A 22,079-nucleotide genomic window follows, 5' to 3' on the forward strand; every position below is an offset into this window, starting at 1 on the left:
ACTCCCCAAATTGCGCGCAATCAAAATTAAATATTGTGCGATATATTCAGAATCAATTTATGCATTTATACAAATCAGTTGGAATACTTTTAAAAGAGTATATGAATAACAACTAAAAAGTTTAAAAATGCAATGCAATAGTATATACTATATTTTCTTTGTAAAAATGAAAAAGCTCAATAGCGTGAATAACGTTTGGGTTTGTTGATATTTTGCCTTGAAAATGATCTTAAAAGATTCATATTCCCTCTTGATAAATTTTAGTAAGCTTACAGTACACAGTTGGTTGACGATGTCAACCCATCGAGATCGTTGCTTTGCGAAGCAAAGCAACGATCGACGATGCGAAGCAAGAATGCTAGTTCGCGCGGCGCGTCGAAGCGTCGAAGTCCTCCAAAGTACACAGGTTTAATGCAGAATCAAGTAAATATAAAACAAGCTGTTAACATATTTCGTAGTACATCAAATTTAAAATTGGAATTTGACTGTGCTTTCGGTGGAAATATATCGTGGGCCTTTCAAATATTTTGCTGTCGTAGACTTGCTTTAACTTAACCATTGTTAATTGTATAGCCCGGCGCACACTACTTCGTAGCACTTGCTATCGGGCAACATAATATTTCGAGAAGAAAGCGGCGCGCGCTACTTCGAAGAAATTTAGACGAGTAACATCCGTCAAGCTTTGACCAAAGCCCTCGTACGCGCGCACGTGACAGGCTTGTAAAACGATATTTGAGCTGTTAATGCTTTAGAATTCGAGTTAGTTTTGGTTTTAAAATAATCGTGAAGGTAATATAAAAATTTGAAGTAAAAATGTTTGCACCTTAACTTTAAATTTTTACCATTATGCATTAAAATCGAAGTCAGCATTCACAAATGAAAACAGAACGATAGGAATCTAATCGCACCCACAATTTGTTAACCACTATTTCTTAGTTTATTATTACATATTAAGCTTTCAAGCAGTAGAATATTTATATTTTATATTTTATTAGACTTTTGTTTAAGTCTAGTTATACATTACTTACTTACTACACTTACTTAACTGAGGTGCAGGTGTAGTATTGTCAGATCTCAGTTGCACTAGTATATCAATTATTATATATTAAGTTGTCTTCATTATACATATAAAGCATTTGCATGAATACACAGATTTCAAGGAAAACAAATTTAATAATAACATAATCATCAATCTAATTTTTCAAATCTATGCAAAATTATAATTATTTGAAATTCACATTTTGACTCAATGTATTTTCATAACCCCAAAACTATTGATTATCCACCAAGAAAGCTAGTGCTGATTGAAAACCAGCATTATAATCTGTAGTAACTTCGTTTGTGATGTAGTCCTGTCGGCTGTCCACATAGCTGTTGTCATTAACTGACTTGGGCCCTCCTACTAAAGCCCCTTTTAGCACCTGCAAAACATTATTTCGGTTGTCCACACGTCTTGTTGGTATAGTTTCACAAATTGTGCAATAGCGTTCTATATAAACTCGTCTTGAAATTCGAAAGTGTGACGAGAAACCTCAATCATTGTTCTATTCAATCAAAAATTGGGATTCTTGTTTATTGATTATGGTATTGTACAGCAGACTCAAAAGATCATTAGATTTCCAAAAGAGCCCGAATTCGTGTAAATTAAAATTTAATTCAGAATGTTGCAACCGGATAAAATCAAGACCTAAATAGGGGAGTATAATTAGAAACCAACTTACCTGAGGATTTGGGTTAGCACTATTGTAGTCATTCCAGCTACAACTTCCAGTTGAAGGACAGCTAGACGAGCGATGGTGAGGCTTCTGTGGATAGTTGTTCCCAAAACCGATCAAGAAGCTAAATTTCTTGCTGTTGTCACCTGGTAATAGACATTTTTCCTAATCTATATGCCTCGGATAATATTGGTAGCAATGGACTACTTACTTGTGTATTGTGCTCTGCCAATTGCATCACTTGATTTGATTGAATGTATAAATTATTTGACCTTTTCTAAGAAGCAATAAATAAATACATTATATTCCTTATATTTCTGAATGAGTATGACATGAATTTTTAACTCCACATAAATTGTATCTACCTAAAGCGTAATCGATCTGTCTTTTGGCCTGAACAGAGACATCATTTGTGAGAAGTCCTTTATCATTTGCGTACAGGCAGGCAAAAGCAACATTGCTAGCATGTCTGAGAGCTCCCCACTGTTGAATGAACACAAGTCCTGGTAATTGTCAATGTAATGACCTTGGCATTTACTTGTAATAATTAATCATTAACCGTCACCTTAAAGTGGGCAATAATGTATTAACATTGACCTTGAGAAAATAGTCTCTGTAAGGATATTAAAAAATAGAATTATCTCATACACTCACCATCCTGAGTTTTTGGCTTTTGAGTTAGGACCCTAGTACAGAACTGGTTAGCTCTATTTTTGTATACTTGTTTCCCAGTCTCAGCTGCCAGTAGTATTTGTACTCCAGATCCCTTGTTATCCCAGGAGAGTTCTTCAGGTGAACCCAAACTGTTAGAGAGCTGCTCAGCCTTTGCCAAATACATTTTATTTTTTGTTGCACGGTACAACCACACTGCTCCCCATGCGAGTTCATCATTGTATCCACTCCATGAGTTATAGAATTTAGCTGCATCAGGTATGGCCTGTGTGTAAGAGCCCCTATACTTGTCTGCAAAATCATAAAGCTCTTTAGCATGCTTTAAGCATTCAGATGCATATGATGGATCATCATCTTTGAATATCAGGGACGCTGCTGCCAAAGCTGCTGCTGTTTCTGCTGCTAATTCAGATCCTGGTTTTTGGGCTGTGATCTGTGGAAATCTTGGTTATGCTTTTAGAATTGTTTAAAAACTTAAAGATGAAAGAGCTATTTGTAGCTGCAGATCTTTCTATCAGCCTTGTAAGATCTTTAAAATATTATTTATTTCAGTATTGTACCTTATATGCTGGCCTTTGCATAGTCATTTCCTCAGGTCGACCCCAAAAAGCATGATCTGCATCACCGTTTCCAATTTGTCCCACTAACTCATTGGTTTCAGTGTGTGCAGCAATAAAGTAATCAGTTGCCCACTTTATCATAGCTTTGTAATTTTCCCATTCACAAGCTTTTACAAAACCCTTTTTGTAATCAACTCCTCCCCACCCTGCCATCTGACAAGTAACAGGTTATAACTCAGGGCAAAAGTTACCTTGTTTTAAAAAATCTGTCCTATTTTAAACTTTTAAATGTATAGCTGAAATAGAGATACAGGTATACATTTTTAATCATGATTCATTGTTTGTGATCTAGTTTTAAGTCATCATACAGGATCACGGTAACTAAATACACGATTGTTGTTCTTGAAGCAGAACTTACTGTTGCTGATGCTGCCATGGGAAATCCAAACTTTACATAGTCTCCAGCATCGTAGTAACCCCCTGGAATTTTATCGTTGAGAGCACTGTCTTTCCTCCATGTAACTCGTTGATCTGCTGGCAGTTGTCCTGATCTTTGTGCCTCATAGAACAGAAGCGACAAGTGAAGGGCTTCTGAATACCTGTGATAGAATCGGTAGATAGTTTTCATGGATCATCACCATGGTGCTAACTGCTAGTGAACTTCGTTATTCCAAGCGTGGTATTTCAAATCAAAATGAATACAATCAAAGCAAACCCTGAGTCCTGACCTACTGTGCCCTGGCCTTATATAATAGAGGATTGAGGATCCTTTTTCGGGGCTAATCATTCCCTAACAGCCTCAGCTCAGTAAGCCAGGTATGACTGCAGTTGAAAATATATTATTTCAGCAGCTATAACAACACATTAATCATTGACTTACTTTCCCTGATCGCAGTCTGGATTGGGCTCTGGTTTTGGCTCTGGTGTTGGTTGAGGTTCCATTGTAGGCTCTGGTTCTGGTTGTGACGTTGGTTCAGGTTCTGGATGTGGCTCAGGTTTTGTTTCACAGACATCAAGACCATTCCACTTCATGCCAACCAAGAGTGGCTGAGATTTCTTGTTGATAAAGATTGTTATAGGTATAGTTAACAGAACGTTTCTCTTCAAAGCTTTTGGATTCTTTGCAGCTATTGTGCATTGCATATTCTCATCCCAGCAATAAACTTGATAAAGTTTATTAGGAACAGTAATTTTCTTTATTGGTTCACTGAATGCCAATATCATGTCTGGAAATTTTGCGTAGTCTTCAGCAGGCATCACTTGTATCTTTCCTTTTATGAACTTTGAATCTGAATTATATAGGTTTTCAGCAACTTACATAATATGGAAAGTTTGGTTATGGTAGTATTTATTTCTAGTATAACTAAATATGATTCTTAATGGTAATTGCTAATTGCTATCGTTAATATAATTATGGATAAATAAAAATCATCAAAACAATCAGAAATTTTGATACTGTGGATTAATTTGTTCATTATATAAATATATATATTTTAAACTATCCAACAAAATTATTATGCTGAATTTGCTTAAATGAATTATAAAGTGCAAGTGTACAGAAACCATCACAAAACAAAAGGTTGAGAATTCAACTTTATTTCTTACTTTTTTTAGTATGGAGATAAGCTCCAGAGCATTGTTTTGGTTCAACTTCAATCCCACATTCACTACAACCCCCATCTGCATAGCATACTTCGAGAGTCATTTTAGCTATCTCAACTTCCTGAGATTTGAAAGGGGGTCTAAGGGTTTTGGAGGTAGATTTTAAATCCTCCAGCACCATGGTGGCCAAATTCTGCTATCATAAATAATTAGAAAGCCCGTGGTCACAGGGAGGAAGGTAATAGTATTCTTTGGTAATCAGTTTTTATCGCATTAAAAAATATCCATCACAACCGAAGATACAGCCGATTAAAATGTAGCTCGAACTAAACACAACGTAATTACCACAAAACCGATTAAAATTTTCAATTCTCAGTGCTGTGTTTAGAAAAATAGTTTTACCTGTTTCCAATTCACTTACATTTTCGTTAGCATGGGTGATTGTAAAACCAGCAACAAATGTAGCTCCAGCCTGGTGTACTGAGGACCAATCGTAAGCCGTCACTGTCACCTCTGTACTATCCTCATTTAACGTTGCAGTGCCTTGAAAGAAGTTACCATCAAGAATTGGGTTGGTAAAGACTACGTGAAGCTTCCAGTTAGCAGTGGTTTTAGTAAAGGGAATTGTCAGTTCTCCTTGCCAGCCAGTTGGCCAAATGTTGACTGCACGATACCTGATAGATAAAAAGATTGTTATTCACTAATTATACTTTCTTTTCACGTGTCTTTAATTCCATTTAATTTCAGATTCAGATTAGTTATGAAAATCTCAAACTATGCTTATGCTATTCAAGCAGTTATGCAAGAAACTAATTTATTTTCCACAGTACCTTTACCTCAATGTATCAAGAAAGAATAATATTTAATACAATTATTATTTGAAATGCCATTAACTTACCCTACTTCGCAACCAGAACAGACCAGTACTAGGAACACAAAAGGTAGCAGCAAGAGCCGCATCATGCTACGATAGTTTGCTTGTTAATCAAACCAGTATTATTTAACATTTATAGTATGACTTTGAAATGTTGCCATTGGATATTCAGACTGCAGTGCATTCAATGCACAATATAATGTATATAATAAAAGTTAACATTATTTAACAAAACTTTGGATAAATTTATATAATATATATCTATATATATTATAAATGCTATTTATATATTATTTAAAATACTATTTATATATTATAAATGCTGTATATATATTATAAATGCTGTTTATATATTATAAATGCTATTTATATATGTATTATAAATGCTATTTGAATATATTATAATATCATCATATTGTTATGGAACCCAGGCCGTGGAGTGTTTCTTTACCGTAGCAGCAGTTCGTGATTTGTCACCTTAAGAATATAGAACCTTTGAAATACCAAACGTTATTGTTTCACGCCAGAATCTTATTTTACGATATTTTCAGAATTAACAGATTCGTGAAATCTAAGGAATTTAACCACGCCCTTATTTATAGAATGGTTTTACGGGAGAGCTTGTGTGTTGTGGTAGCTCTGCTGATAACGCAGGTGCTGACTGAAGACGTAGATTGCAGTTTAGGAGATTCAACATCATCTTGCAAAACTTGCATCAACGGTACTCGATCTGGGAAAGTAAGTCTAGAATGACGTAAGAAGATTCGAGCAACTTTTGGTTAATGTTCATTGAATTACATAACTAAAAATGCAAGAATAACAGAGGTTTTCAGTACTAGAGTAAGATATACCATAATTAAAAATAAACTTGAAGCCGACTTGTTCAACTTCAAATGAGAAATTTCAGGTGCCTTGAGATCAATTTTTTTAATGTTCAATCTTCTCCACAACACCAAATTTTCAAGTAAATATCCCCTTAATTTAGTGTGCCTGGTGTAAAGAAACGGGCACGTGTCTCCCTTACAACCCAGTTACCGACATCACAAATCTTCCGAATTGTGGCAAGAACTTTTACGCCAGCAACTGCGTGGGTGAGTTAAATCTTACTGAATGATTAACTTCAATATACATCTTGATCTGAAGTGTAATCTACTGGCGGCTGATCCAACCGTTCTTTACACGTTAGCGTAGCAATTCTTTATTCATTTATAATGTTTATCAATATTATTAGTTGCGTCTTGTCACAATTTCTTTGAAGCGCCTTGTTATTTCATCTTAAATGTATGATTATAATATACTGAACCTGTCATAAAATAATAAAAATCAGTATCTGTGTAAGAGACGCTTCATAATAGATGGCCTTCTATCAGTAGTATTACGAGGAAACACAATATGGCTTATATCGATCTAAATAAGTGCTGTCATCGTAAAAGCGTAAAGGAACATTTGAATAAAAATATCACTATGAATAAGCTTTGTAAAAATAGCAACACTTAATAAAAGTATACAAATATAACGGAAACGTTTAAAACCAGCCAGAAACGTTCCTGATGTTCGCTTTTATTAATCTAAGAGTTCTGAATGCTTTACTATCGCACAAATAACATTTGATAACGAATAAGTTAAGATTCAGCAGCTCTTTAAGACACACCATGTGATGTGGGATTATGATAAAAGGTCCCCCAAAATATCCAATTCCCCTTCTCCATCACCTCAACCCTAACCACAAAGCCACAAGGATCATATAATCGATAATACTAATTACACCTTTACAAAGTTAATGAAAGCAGTGATTCCAAAGCCTTGAAAATAATTCCCAAAATTCCGCAGTTAACCACAAGATGGTTATTGTGGGTGTGGGTATAGCTGCAGGACTTGTTATTCTCTTTGTGACTGGGTGCACGATTTGGTGCTGCTGCTGTCGCGGGCGCAAAGCACGCGCTAAGAAGATGAGGAAACAAGAAGACGAGTATCAAGCTCAGAGAGACGCTATTTCTGACAAACATGAGGCCGGGTTAGTTTGGTTGTTTATGTTTAATGGGACACAGTCCATTGTATTATATCTTCAAGGCTCTGTGACTATAATATTATAAAGTTATGATTTTGCTGTCCTCCATTACTTTGCAAATGTGGTCCATTTTCGATTGACGTATAAAATTAGTTCAAAGTTAAATTCTAAGTTATAAAATATTTTCAGCCGAGCTGACCGACAAGAGAAGCACGATGCGATTAGGATGAAATACGGTACTATACCTCATACTATACCTCATACTATACCTCATACTATACCTCATAAGCAAATGAAATAGAAATGAATAGTACTTATGCATTTGTTATATAATGATAAAGTTGAATCTTTTTAGGACAAACTACATTTCCATTGCTCTCAACATGTTGAACATTTCACGCTGGTTTCGCTGATTCAGTTTGTTTTGCAGGTTTGAAAAAGAACAATGCCTACCAGCAATTTGACTAACTTAGAAGCTGGTTCGATATTACTACCAAACGCATCCCCCGTTACACCAAGATAACATCCCTAACTTCAGAATTCAGAACATTTCCTTTAGTTTTGGTTCTATTCTCTCAGAGGGACTGAGTACAAACAGTATATCATGGACCACAATTACCACCATCATTACTACCATTATTACAACCATACCCTTGCCTTTAGATCAACTTTTTAGACCGCGATTTTAGGAGCTTGCTATTGAGAGCATACTCAGTAGTATGTTAGAAAGATCATGTGAGTATTCGTTCCTGCAGTTTATTAACAATAAACCTTTTTAAATAGTGTTAGTGACCGTTGGTAGAAACGTACGTCCGCATATTTTCATATGCAAGGCGCAATGTATGCATATCTATACAATTGGTTGAAAAGAAAACTGCCCAGTTTGTCGTAGAAGATTGACCATGCAATCATTGAAAAACAGAAAATTACAAAATATGGTGTATATTGACCGTTGTGGACGGTAAAATGTAAATAATACATTTGAGGTTTGTAATGTGTATTTATGATGTAAATCAAATAAAACTTGACCTAATATTGAATCAATTATTTCGATTCCAGGATTTTAGTTGAAGAATATTTTTCTATCAAAGAATGATTAAAGTAATTTTATACTCAGCTTGATAATTTCACAAATTTTTAGTTTGCTAATTAATGTTAAATTTTGAATTGCTGTTTTTTAAATAATTTAAGAAAAAAGCACAGCATCGTAGTAATTGCTACCTGTGTAACCTGACTAATTTGCTGCACTTTATAATATGCAGATTTTTGATTCAGCTGCAGAATTGCAAAGTGGCTATTTAAACTCATTTTTTATGGAGGACGTTTCATTAGAAAAGTAGTAGTATTTTATCAATTTAAGTATTATTTTGGTATAAAATATATTATGGATTGTAGAATAAACCTGTTTGTCTTATTGCTGAGTCGCATGCTATTCGTATATAAAAGTAAAGTGTTTGATGCACGTGTAGCATTCTGAACCTTTAAACAATTCCTAACACCGAGTTTGCACATGTCGACCAACCCCAAAATACCGTCAATCTTGAAGTAAGCATTTAACCGTCTATAATTACGATAATTTTGTCACATACGGGATTACGGGAAGCATCTACCTTCGAAAAGAATCAGAGTGACGTTTAGATAAAATATTCAAACGACATATATTTTTCCCTGCGCAGTATAAAGAAGTTTTAAAATTTGTTTTTATCAGTCAATCTGGATGAGAAGCATAGATAATTCTATTGCTAGCCATAACAGCGATAAAACCCCCTCCCCCAACAATGATTGAGCTAAGATAAAAATAATCTCTGCTCCGGAAAAAACTGACCTTCAGCTAGAATTAGTAGCCCTATAAAGAAATAAAGCACAAGAAATGTCACACTTTCCCATTATCCTATCAGACATAACACTTCATAACAGGTGCATTTTATATTGTCCTTTTTTCCTTTACTACCATGTGCTAAACAGTTTAGAGGCTACCTAAGTGGCATATTTCATGTTGTTGACCGCAAACTTCTTCCATTGAGGTGAACAATGTTTTTACATGTTCATTTGCAACCCTCAGCAATGCATAACTATTAAATTAACTATTTACCCGTCACAAGTTCTATCAAATTCTTTGTTCTCACATTAATTAACAACTATTATAACCATTAAAAAGTTATCCAAGTTGCAGAAGAATATGTGAAAAGAGTTAAGTCTAGACACCTGTTCAGTAACAACAATGCTCATTAGTAACCGTCTAGATGTCGGTGCTCCCCCACTTCATTGTTGTTTTCTTATGGCGCTCATATTTTGTATGTCTAGCTTAGGGAAAGTAATATAAAGTAAATATAATTAGCATGGGTAAGTTGTACCGTGTTGGTTTGAAAATATGAACTTATGTTTAGTGGAATAAGGACCTAGCAGTTCAATGTGGATGGAAATACAGCTACCAATGCAACTTTGTAGCAGTTTTAATTTCAGAATTTTTTATTGTCACGTTTCTACAACGAAGCTCTGTCCAGAACAGGTAAAGAAGCTTATGTTACGTGATTATAAGAAATTAAGACGTCAGTAATTATTGTAAATATGCAACTGAACAATGATGTTTCACTCCGAAAATATTTATTCCGATAATCCCATAAATGATAAATTAAAAAGGGCGCAAGTTGGACCCAAACATGTTTAGGAAACTTCAGGGGATAACAGAACGTGATTTACCGGAATACAGTTAGCTGTTAGTATCTGACTATTTCAACAATACAACATTCCTGAAATCTGATTATCTGATAAATCTAATTATCTGGGATAAAGTCAAAAGTTAACTGAGTTTATCCACCCACCCTCCCATAATTCCTAACCCGACTTCTCCCATAGCTGTAGTTGTTTGGCATGTCAGAGAACGGATCCCAGAGCAACATGAGCGACCTGGAGGAGGAGGACTTCATGGACACTGAGGAGATCCCACCACGTGACATGTGGGTGGTTTGTGTGTTCGTTTGTTTGTTCCACGTAACAATGTGACATGTGGGTGGTTTGTTTGTACTTTGTTTGTTCCACGTGACAATGTGACATGTGGGTGGTTTGTGTGTTCGTTCGTTTGTTCCACGTGACAATGTGACATGTGGGTGGTTTGTGTGTTCGTTTGTTTGTTCCACGTAACAATGTGACATGTGGGTGGTTTGTTTGTACTTTGTTTGTTCCACGTGACAATGTGACATGTGGGTGGTTTGTGTGTTCGTTCGTTTGTTCCACGTAACAATGTGACATGTGTGTGGTTTGTGTGTTCGTTCGTTTGTTCCACGTGACAATGTGACATGTGGGTGGTTTGTGTGTTCGTTTGTTTGTTCCACGTGACAATGTGACATGTGGGTGGTTTGTGTGTTCGTTCGTTTGTTCCACGTAACAATGTGACATGTGGGTGGTTTGTGTGTTCGTTCGTTTGTTCCACGTAACAATGTGACATGTGGGTGGTTTGTGTGTTCGTTCGTTTGTTCCACGTAACAATGTGACATGTGTGTGGTTTGTGTGTTCGTTCGTTTGTTCCACGTGACAATGTGACATGTGGGTGGTTTGTGTGTTCGTTTGTTTGTTCCACGTGACAATGTGACATGTGGGTGGTTTGTGTGTTCGTTCGTTTGTTCCACGTGACAATGTGACATGTGGGTGGTTTGTGTGTTCGTTTGTTTGTTCCACGTAACAATGTGACATGTGGGTGGTTTGTGTGTTCGTTCGTTTGTTCCACGTAACAATGTGACATGTGTGTGGTTTGTGTGTTCGTTCGTTTGTTCCACGTGACAATGTGACATGTGGGTGGTTTGTGTGTTCGTTTGTTTGTTCCACGTGACAATGTGACATGTGGGTGGTTTGTGTGTTCGTTCGTTTGTTCCACGTAACAATGTGACATGTGGGTGGTTTGTGTGTTCGTTCGTTTGTTCCACGTAACAATGTGACATGTGGGTGGTTTGTGTGTTCGTTTGTTTGTTCCACGTGACAATGTGACATGTGGGTGGTTTGTGTGTTCGTTTGTTTGTTCCACGTAACAATGTGACATGTGGGTGGTTTGTGTGTTCGTTTGTTTGTTCCACGTAACAATGTGACATGTGGGTGGTTTGTGTGTTCGTTTGTTTGTCCGTTTGTTCGTTTGTTACACGTAACATGTAGATTGTAGATAGCTTGTCTTTGTTTGTTTATGTGTTTGTCGGAGTTCAAAAACCTCTGGCTCGAGACTTGTAGGTTTCTCTCTATAGGTTTGTTTGTGTGTGTTGTCTGTAAGAGTTTGAACTTGCACTATGTTGAATAACATACTGAACTTTATAGTGTAGTGCAACTAAGGGGTCGTTCACATATTACGTAACCAATACTTAAGCAATTTTTACCCCCTACCCCCTCCGTAATCAACTGTTATCAAGACCCAACCCCCCTCCCCCCCCCCCCCCCTGACAGCAATATTACGTAATATATGTGAACGACCCCTAACCATCATCGTACCACCCCTCTTAAAATCGTTATCACGCACTTTATGTATAAAACATTAATTTTACTATAATTTGTGTTGGATCTCCCCAAGTCGTTGTTGATTGGTTAATCACTAATTAATAATTGATACAATGGATTCGTTAAGTTCTAAAAAGCTATTGATTGATAATAAGCTTGACTCTCCAAGTTTAAATTTTTGATCCATTCTTCCTCTCACATGACCACTAAAACAAGCTTTGAGTAAACACCGCCCCTTAATTAAAGTTGTTTAACATTCTCAGCGTATCTTGTTTAATGTTTAAAACCACATATTTTTGTCTGCGATTAAGTTTATCTTAAGTGGTTTCTAATGTTGTTTTGGTGGCTTTACCTAATGCACAATTCTCTTTGCACCATGTATTTGATTAGATAGTTCTTTGGAAATCTCTGTTGAACTAGACTTGTAACCTTTACGATTAGATCTGGTTGCAGTTAAAATCATGATCTTGAAAATGATCTGCTGAAATAAAAATGTTAATAAATATTAGAGCTCTCCATATTTCCGATTCCCCAAGTTAATAAGTTGACGTTTAAAGTCACCAAAATATTCACATGCAAGCTGCCAAATTTGGAATAATGTTCCCATTGATCGTTGCGGGTAGCATTTGAGAGAGAGAGAGCATGACGTTTTAACATTTTAAAGCGCTCCAACCAAGCACAGAACAGAAGATCTGAAGTTCCTGTTATCTGGCAAGTGCGCCCCCCTGTTATCTGGCAAGTGCGCCCCCTTGTTATCTGGCAAGTGCGCCCCCTTGTTATCTGGCAAGTGCGCCCCCCTTATCTGGCAAGTGCGCCCCCTCACTTCTGATGTTATCTGGCAAGTGCGCCCTCCTTATCTGGCAAGTGCGCCCCCCTGTTATCTGGCAAGTGCGCCCCCTCACTTCTGGCAAGTGCGCCCCCCTGTTATCTGGCAAGTGCGCCCCCTCACTTCTGGCAAGTGCGCCCCCCTGTTATCTGGCAAGTGCGCCCCCCTGTTATCTGGCAAGTGCGCCCCCTCACTTCTGATGTTATCTGGCAAGTGCGCCCCCTCACTTCTGGTGTTATCTGGCAAGTGCGCCCCCCTGTTATCTGGCAAGTGCGCCCCCCTTATCTGGCAAGTGCGCCCCCCTCACTTCTGATGTTATCTGGCAAGTGCGCCCCCCTGTTATCTGGCAAGTGCGCCCCCCTGTTATCTGGCAAGTGCGCCCCCCTGTTATCTGGCAAGTGCGCCCCCCTGTTATCTGGCAAGTGCGCCCCCTCACTTCTGATGTAATCACTGGTCCCTCCCAGTGCACAATATTTACTTATCACTGCACACGTCTCTCCTGACAATAGCTCGTGGTCTCCATTAAATCATGCGAAAACATGACCCGTTGTATTGGTTTTTATTGGCCCGTTAAACATATTATATTAAACGTGACGTGTCGGGATGGTGTCAGAAAGCTGCTGCGCTCTATTGACATGACAAGCATTCAGTTCTCCTCACTGACTTTTAGCTGGACAACATGCTGAGCACAGAAATAATCATATTCATTCTTTCAATCGTGATCCTTTGTCTCAAATTTGTGATGATTTTAAATCTCGAACTATTGTTCCCCAATATCATCGTTTAGTGTAAATCTTAAAATCGATTGTTGCTTTGATTGAAACTTGTGGTTTTGCACCATTTAATGATCGATATATTGCAGCTGTATAATATGTATGAACATTGAACGCATTTTTAATCAACTTTGTCAGTTTAATACCGTCAGCGACTCGAGGAATATTGCCATTTCACATGACTTGGTGTGATGATGAACAGTGCCTACAGTTTAACATTTGTCACATTTATGCAAGTAATAGAGTTCTAGTGATATAGTGCTGTATTCTCTGAAGTGTATGACATAATATCGGTTATAGTTCCAAGAATGGGTGTAGTAAGGGTCCAGGTTGCTCCTGGGGTACACAAAACATATCATACTGCTGACATCGACCCAAAGTTACTTCAAACTGTTAGGTAGTTAATTATGCTTTTTTGAATATGTAACGATAATATTGTTATATAATATATATATAATGAAAAATTTGCATATAATGTTGAGAATTTGAGTATAAGAATTTAATAGTTGTTTAATACCGTATAATTTAAAAGGCGATATTTAACTTGGAGAACAATTAAATTGAAACAATAATTAGAAATATAACATTTATCATAACATTCCACAATCGGATTCATGATATTAGCTAATACTAATAGCTCATATTTTGTACATGAGTTAATTTTGGGATAATAGTCGAAGTAGATGATATCTAATTATAGATATCGGACACACAATACTAAAAAGATAATGATATGCGTTTACTCACTCTGTCACCACACTTAATGTATGTCATTATAAGTATGTCGTTATTAGTGTCGTTACACTATAAGTTATACACAACAATTACTGTTGTTTGATGTAATCCTATGATATTTGTTGTATGTGGTATTTGATGTTGTTTGTTGCATAATATCCTATAATATGTTGTACTAACAATGATCCTAGACTCCTAATAACCGATATAATAGTACAATCTTAAAACTACTGTTTCTGTTTCACTATCGGGCTAACATCAGTCTATACCTTCAGTGAGAAAGAAGCTGAAGATGCAAAGAACACAGGAAATAATTTCTACAAACAGAAAGATTACTTCAAAGCGATTAAGTTTTATACCAATGCTATAAACCTACTGCCAGATAAGGCCGCTTATTACGGTAACAGAGCTGCTGCCTACATGATGATATCCAACTACACTAATGCACTGGAAGATTCTGTGAAGTCAGTCGAGATGGATCCTAACTTTTTCAAGGTGAGCAGTTATTTTATAAAGGAGATTAATTTACTGCAGTAGGGATAGTAGGGTGGCAGGGCCAGGGTTACTCAATGCAACATTTCACCACTTTGCATCATTTTAAGAAACTCTTGGTATTTTCGCGGGTTTTCTAGCGATTATCAAGATATTTAAAAGTTAGAGTCCGACTGGGTGGTATTTTAGGATCAGATGGGTGGTTTTTAGACAGATATTCACAACAGAATCTAGTCCGATGTTTTCCACTGTAGTTTGTGGACAGTCTGGAGATGCCGGACTGTCTGCTCCTTTTCTCACGAGCTGTCACCTCACACTAAACAACAAGCACACCTGACCCTCTCTTTCTATCTTTCAGGGCGGATTACGGATGATCAAGTGCTACATCGCACTTGGTAACTTGACAGCCGCTTCTCGTGCTCTACAAGACCTCAAATCACGTGACCCCAATAACAGCACATCTTATGCCAGCGAGAATACTAACATCAACCGACTAAGAGATCTGGAAGCAAATGCTGACAAGGATATGAACAAAAGTGACTTTAGGAGGGTAAGTCGGCTTATGAGGACTTGTTCTATTAAATGGAAATGTTGAATAACCAAGTTTAGCTCGTTAACTAACTTCAACATAGACCCTTACCCAAACACGCCTTCGATAACTAACACCTGATATCTGAACTACTTCCTTATATCATATTCATATAGACATGTATATGCCACTTGATCGAACTAGTTTTCTTACCATAACTCACTTTGCCTTCCATTTTACCTTTACACGTTCTATTTTTAGAATAATGAGAGATTGCTCGCATTCTTAAAACCATCATGAGAATCACAATATTGTTTTAGTGTTTTGTTAATTTATAAATTAAGCCCCTTTTTACGTTAATATTCCACCAGGTTGTTTACGTGATGGATAGAGCGCTAGAAATGGCACCCGCTTGTGTCAACTACAAGACCAAACGAGCGGAGTGTCTAGCGTTACTCGGTCGCTACAATGAAGCTCAAGAAGCGTCAAAGTATGATAACAGTTGATTGATTTGCTATTATTCAATCGCATCTTTTGTCGAATTATTGTGAAATTTATGCAATATTCAGTGGCAATCTAACATGCTCTTGTTCACGCGATTTAATTTGTCGTTAACTTTACGTATATTATATTTTCAGTGAAATGTTGCGAGCAAACAGTCTGAACGCTGGAGCACTGTATGTTAAAGGACTGTGTCTGTTTTATCAGGTTTGTGCTCGTGAAAACTCCTTAAAGAATCGCAGATATGTTTGCGTTTCATTCCTTAACTTTAACTATAGTCTAGATAGACTTGCTAATGACATGATGGCTTTGCATTTCATTCTTCAACTAAAGCCAAACCCTAAATTGACTCCCTCATGAATTAATGAAGGATTACTGATGTTTCACGGTTGCTTAAGATGACTTCAACCCGAAATTGTTGATGTTCACATTATCGTCACTTAAATTATTATGAGAGGTCATCTGATATATCGAATGTGATGTCATCTAATGGTCACATGGCGAGTCAGCAGAGTAAACAGTAGATGAAAAGACGCGCATTTAAGCTGCTAACAACGCCATGGCGCGCACAGTCTTCACCTCGTATCTAGTGAAAGTATGCCATCATCACATAAGCCTCACGAGCGATCGCGCTGCAATTATCATAGAATTCACTCTACGTCGCTATAACAGCCTACGTCTGTGATGATAAAATTGTCTGCTATAACAACTTTTTTGTTTTGTTTACCATCGACTTAGTTATATTATTATTAGGAATAACACCCATTTACACAAACCATCTCCTAGGATCATCTCGACAAAGCCAGACAGCATTTCCTGCAAGTTTTACGAGTAGACCCAGATCATGGTAAAGCTCGTCTTGCCGTCAAAGTAAGTTCGGTGTCAAACGAATTGATTATCCGCCATATTTGTATTTAGGTGTTTAGCGGGTAAAGCTTGCGAAGTATGGAGCCCGGAAGTCTGGTCTGTTTGTTCAACTACAGTCTAATTGCGCGGCTCTTGTAACACAACATTGTTTGTCAGGAAGTAAAGGAGCTGGAGAGCACCAAACAAAAGGGTAACGCGGCCTTCACTAGCGGTAAAAACGAGGAGGCGCTCAAGTTATACAGAGCAGCCTTGTTGATATGCCCTAACAATAAACTTACCAACGCCAAATTACACGCCAACATTGCAGCTGTTTATATTAAACTGCGTAACTATGAAGAGGCAGTCAAGGTGAGTTTAATTTAGAGCATATAGACGATAGGATTATTTCTGTTGGTCCTTCCTTTCCACTGACGATCTTAGGACTATCAAAAGCAGCGAGGAATAAAAATGTTTAAATCTTCAGAAATAATTGTGTCCCTTAATACGAGAAACATTGTACCAATGCAAACGTAATGTTTAATAAACCACCAGGCTTGTACTGCTGCTATTAAACTAGACGACGGGTACGTTAAGGCGTATGCTCGGCGGATAGTGTGTTATCAAGAACTTGAGCAACACGAAGATGCCGTCAGGGATGCAGAGAAAATGCATAAAATGGAGCACAGTAGAGAGTCTAAACAGAGGCTCAGGGACGCTAATATTAAACTGAAGATGTCTAAAAGGAAAGATTATTACAAGATACTGGCCTGTAGTAAATCAGCCAATATGGACGAAATAAAGAAAGCTTACAAAAAAGCAGCATTGAAACACCATCCAGATAGACACAGTCATGGTACAGAGGAAGAGAAAGCTACAGCTGAGAAGCAGTTTAAAGAGGTAAATGGTTCTGTTTTGATTATTTTATGTTAATATATTTTTCTGATATATCTTATGGGCTAATTTAACAATCGATAACATTATCGGATATAAACATTGAATTGTGAACTATTAAGATGCAGATATTTTTTATTTCTGGCTTTTTTAATCTTATCTATGAAAGAAAGCTTGAGAATTAGTTGTAAGCTGACATAAGTCCTCAACTCCTAGCTGTGTTCTTTATCTCTAGGTGGGAGAAGCATATGCAGTGTTATCAGATCCTAAAAAGAAACTAAGGTACGATAATGGAGAAGATCTTGATGACCCTATGGGTGGCATGCACCACGGTAAGCATTCATACTGTTTTCATCAAGGATTTCCTCATCAAGGATTTCCTTTCTCAGTATAAACCTAAAACATCCACTGATCCACGGTAAGCACACATACTTTTCTCGTTAAGGATTTGCTTTCTCAATTTAATTGTCAATGCGTAATAATTTAGTCTTTTTTCATACATTACCTTAATCGAAGCTCAATACTCTCTTTGCAGACGTGGACCCTACGCAGATATTCCAGACCTTCTTCGGGGGTGCAGGGGGTGGTGGCCCTCATCAACAGTTCTTTAATGGTGGTTTCCCCCACGGAGCACGAGGGGCTGACCCTGGTTTTACCTTTTCATTCGGATAAAACCTCCGGGACCTCCACTAGTTGATGTATCGTGATAAGGCCTGTTCTCTGCGCTACCAAACAACGTGGAACACCATCTACTGCTTATAATCAACTCCCGAATTAAACCTCCATTTTTCGAGGAGTTTTTATCTGAGAGACTAGTGACCCCTTTTGTTAATGTATTTTAGGACACTCTAGATTTGAAGGAAATTTCAGACAAGGCATGTTTACCACATCATAATCTTATTAAACGAGAAGCTTAAAGTTTTAAAATAGATACATTCAAATTGTTTTGAAAAATTTTGTTTTTCTAAAATAGGATTAGCCTTAGGAGCTAAAGAGCAGTTGCTAATAAAATATTTCTAGAGTTTATTTTTACAGGCTCAGATCGTCGATTTTCTCGGATTTAGAGGTACTTTTTGTAAAGAGTGCGGTTTGATTTGATCAGTAATTACCAATCTCTGTTCGATATTCAGGTTCTGGTTTAATCTGTTTGAAAAAGTCGTTTGAGAATTGTCAACCTGCAATCTGCTTTAGCATGCTGAATCTGCAACTTATTTCCATTTCCGGCCCTATTAGTCGTCAGTATTGCCACTTTAAAATTAAATCAAAGTTCTAAACAAGGGATAGTTAAAAAAACAACGCCCAAGTCTAATCTTTCCCTAAAATGAAAACTAAAAATCAAAAACTTCATTGCAATTCCCGCCAATATCTCTTGTCATACGCTAAATTACGGAGATAATGCAGGTCAAAGATATTATTCAAATAAATATTTCTTTTACATAAATCATGCACAATCAGCGAGAATAGATTGCTTTGGGGTCTTCCTCTTCTCCCTGGTGAGTCCAGTGTATTGATGGCAAAAATGAGGGAAGAAAACGCTGGTCCTTCAAAAGGACCCCGCAAAACATGTCCTAACATTCTCCACCGACTACGGGCCACTTTTTCTGACAATGGTTCAGCATTGCAGCGTTTATACAAGTTTTTGTTGGAGATGACTCCTGGGTACTTTATATTCAAATAGTGCTTTAAAACTTTAAAAAGTTTGGAAATTTGCCGTGAACCTGTCAAACTATTGGGGTTATGATACACTCTTCACTGGACTATTAGGGATATATTAGGGAGTAAGGGAGCGTTCACATATGACATCAGCAGCCGAGGGGGAGGGGTGGGGTTTGGAAATGCTGACGGGGGAGGGGGTCTGAGCCTTGCTGACGTCAGCAAAAATACGTGAATTTTGGCAAAAATTGTTGTTTCAGAATTCAGATCAATTTTATTAACAATAAGACTTCGCTAGTTTCTTTAATATTAGTACTTCGGTGAACTGAACTCTGTTGGCCAACTGTTTATAATCAGTTACACTAAATTTCCCTGCTTACACCCCCGTCAGCATTTCGGTATCCGGTATGTATTCTGTATTCACTTTCAGTAAGGGGGTTAAGACATCACTGGGGGGGGGGAGGGGTTAAATTGGCAAAAATCTTGCTGCGATGTCATATGTGAACGCTCCCTTGGCCTTACGTGACTAAGTTTAACACGTTCTCTAGATAGTTCTGACGGGCAATTTAAAACTCTGACCCGAACCCTATACTACTAGTACAATTACTCTAGTGTCTGTTAAAACCCTGACCCTATCAAGAAGTTGATCACGTGATCGAAACATTGTAGGTTTATAGGCTATTACTAATTCGCTTGCCCAAAAATTATCATGTGACTTTGGTTTTTATGGTTTTGTTGCCGAACAAAACCAAAAAAAGTTTTACATAAGCCCTAACCATAATCCTGAAGCTATCTATAACCACAACCCTGTATCACGTCGTGAGTCGTGACCTTGACGGATTAGATGTTACTCGTCTAAATTTCTTCGAAGTAGCGCGCGCCGCTTTCTTCTCGAAATGGCCCGATGGAAGTGCTACGAAGTAGCGCGCGCCGGGCCAGACCATTAACAATGGTCAAGTCGTGACCCGGATGATGATAAATCACTCTACACTCGGCTGTCACGTGACTTTTTCAACCCGTTCTCTAGCTGGTTCTGAACGACTTTTCGAAACCCTAACCCTCTATATTCCCATGAAAAGTTACCGGCTGGTGGTGGTACTAGAGTTGGTTTAATTTAAACAGACGGCTTGACCTCGCGCGCGACAAAAAGCATGATTTGCACGCGTGGCGTATTCCAATGTTCAGGCAGCTACCACGTGACACAATTCAGCCAACCAGAGCACAGGAATCCGCAAAGTTAAAGTTGCAAACTTTTGATCGGCCCGAAAGGGGACTTTTCTGGAGATTTTGATATAACTCAACAATTACGTTGTCTTGAATTTTCCTCCTGGAGAGGTAACGTTACTTTTAAAAGAGGAACATGTTACAAAAAACCGGAAGTCTCCAACTCTTTTACTTTCAAAGTTAAGCCCCATCCGGTCAGGGTTCCTGGGTGTAGCTGGCTGACGCCGAATAGGGTGTTTTGGCCGTTCTAACTTAAGACTTTTAAGAATTAAAGCAGCCGTATTGATCTTCCAAACCTACAACTTTTAAGGGCTAGAATTCGCTGTATTTTGCCGTTAAAACACAACTTGAATTGTTTAACTTCATGATTGGGCCGTAGTTCAAAAGCAAATTGGCAAGAAGTGGTGCTCACGGTCTCACTTAACGTCACTAGTGTTCGTTAAGTGTTCGGCATTTAATAGCCCTAATTGGTTACTTCGAATTAATCTGATCCCAACCCTAACCCTAACCCAATCCTTAACAAAAGCATATGCTGTAACTTTGATTGACGATGGTCGATGTCAATCCGTCGAGATCGTTGCTCTGCTTCGCAGAGCAACGATCGACGACGGAAGCAAGAATGCTAGTTCGCGCGGCGCGTCGAAGCGGCGCGTCGAAGCGGCGCGTCGAAGCGGCGAAGTCCTCCAAACTGTAACTGTAACCAAAACCCTAACGAGAAATTAGACTAACTTCCTTATTGCTTATACGATCATATCACGTGATCGAGACAGTTTTTCGCCAATATCTCGTCAGGGGAGCATTTTTAAACCCTATGTCATGGGGGTGATTCGGTATCAGCGTCCAAAAATACATGGATTGAAGTTAGTTGTTAGTTTCAACTTTCGGGGGCCCTTTTAGAACAATTTCGAAAATCGACTGTAGAGTGATTTAGCACGCGCGGCGAACATTTCGCAAAAACATTTCGCAAAAAAACCGGAAGTCTCCAGCTCTTTTACTTTTGAAGTTATGCCCTGGCCAGTAAGGTTTCCTGGGCATTGTTAATGCAAATGGATTATTAAAATTGCATTAGCGCGCATTTGGCATTGCAGCTAGTAACTTTTTTAAAACTTCATGAATCGAGATCAAATCTTTTGCAATGCAAATGCTTACTGGGCCGCGCTCAGCCTGTCATTCCGCCGAATCTCTATCTCTATATGTTAATGAACATAATAGCCCATGAGGTCCCCAGGTAATACAAATGCTTGTATTCAGAATCAATATATGTACTATTACTAGTACTACTATTATACAAATCACTTTAAGGATATTTTGAAAGAGTATCGATCCGGTATTATATCGAATAACTGATAACATGCTTAAAAACGCTATTGTCTAATTTCCCCGTGAAAATCACAACAATATAATAGTGTAAGTAGCTTTTGTTGATGTGCCTCGAAAGTTGTAGCGCGATGCACTACTGGGTCGCGCGCGCATCCAATAATGCAGATCGGCGAGATGCGAAGGATCGAAATCGTGAATCAACCTCGAAAGTGATCTTAAACGATTCCTCGCCTCGTTCAATTTTGCTTTCAACATGAACACGTCAACTCAGTGCTGAGTGCAGAATCAAGCAAGTTATAGACATATATTTCATACGTATCATTCACTATCAAATTGGATGTGCTTTCGGTGGATTATATGACATATATAATTATAATTATAT

General features: G+C 37.8%; 3 protein-coding genes across 6 annotated transcripts; 2 read left to right on the forward strand and 1 right to left on the reverse strand.

Moving 5' to 3' along the window:
* Positions 1 to 1,163: 1,163 nt before the first annotated feature.
* Positions 1,164 to 5,520, reverse strand: LOC134814022 (endoglucanase E-4-like). The gene is made up of 10 exons (XM_063821995.1): positions 5,448 to 5,520; positions 4,971 to 5,223; positions 4,553 to 4,670; positions 3,828 to 4,236; positions 3,366 to 3,546; positions 2,948 to 3,160; positions 2,370 to 2,820; positions 2,081 to 2,218; positions 1,722 to 1,861; positions 1,164 to 1,421 (listed from the first exon to the last, which is right to left on the reverse strand). Exons 1-10 carry the CDS (start codon positions 5,510 to 5,512, stop codon positions 1,272 to 1,274), a joined length of 2,118 nt encoding a protein of 705 aa, XP_063678065.1. The 5' UTR covers positions 5,513 to 5,520; the 3' UTR covers positions 1,164 to 1,271.
* A 502-nt stretch (positions 5,521 to 6,022) lies between these two features.
* On the forward strand, positions 6,023 to 8,832 carry LOC134810987 (pituitary tumor-transforming gene 1 protein-interacting protein-like). The gene is made up of 5 exons (XM_063817688.1): positions 6,023 to 6,161; positions 6,409 to 6,514; positions 7,254 to 7,437; positions 7,621 to 7,667; positions 7,862 to 8,832. The coding sequence occupies exons 1-5, from the start codon at positions 6,027 to 6,029 to the stop codon at positions 7,897 to 7,899; spliced, it is 510 nt and encodes a 169-aa protein (XP_063673758.1). The 5' UTR covers positions 6,023 to 6,026; the 3' UTR covers positions 7,900 to 8,832.
* A 1,441-nt stretch (positions 8,833 to 10,273) lies between these two features.
* On the forward strand, positions 10,274 to 18,456 carry LOC134825945 (dnaJ homolog subfamily C member 7-like). Of its 4 annotated transcripts, none has more exons than XM_063838151.1 (10): positions 10,274 to 10,388; positions 14,517 to 14,736; positions 15,092 to 15,283; positions 15,634 to 15,752; positions 15,901 to 15,970; positions 16,550 to 16,633; positions 16,787 to 16,978; positions 17,162 to 17,506; positions 17,736 to 17,832; positions 18,036 to 18,456. In XM_063838151.1, exons 1-10 carry the CDS (start codon positions 10,303 to 10,305, stop codon positions 18,170 to 18,172), a joined length of 1,542 nt encoding a protein of 513 aa, XP_063694221.1. In that variant the 5' UTR covers positions 10,274 to 10,302; the 3' UTR covers positions 18,173 to 18,456. The 4 variants fall into 4 exon arrangements, with proteins under 4 accessions (XP_063694221.1, XP_063694223.1, XP_063694222.1 ...); XM_063838153.1 differs by having other exon boundaries at positions 10,286 to 10,388; positions 17,736 to 17,918; XM_063838152.1 differs by lacking the exon at positions 10,274 to 10,388 and adding an exon at positions 13,795 to 13,903 and having other exon boundaries at positions 17,736 to 17,918.
* Positions 18,457 to 22,079: the final 3,623 nt, after the last annotated feature.

The sequence above is a fragment of the Bolinopsis microptera genome, chromosome 1 (genome assembly GCF_026151205.1).
Source record: "Bolinopsis microptera isolate Bmic1 chromosome 1, MBARI_Bmic_1.0, whole genome shotgun sequence".
In the NCBI taxonomy this organism is placed as follows: domain Eukaryota; kingdom Metazoa; phylum Ctenophora; class Tentaculata; order Lobata; family Bolinopsidae; genus Bolinopsis; species Bolinopsis microptera.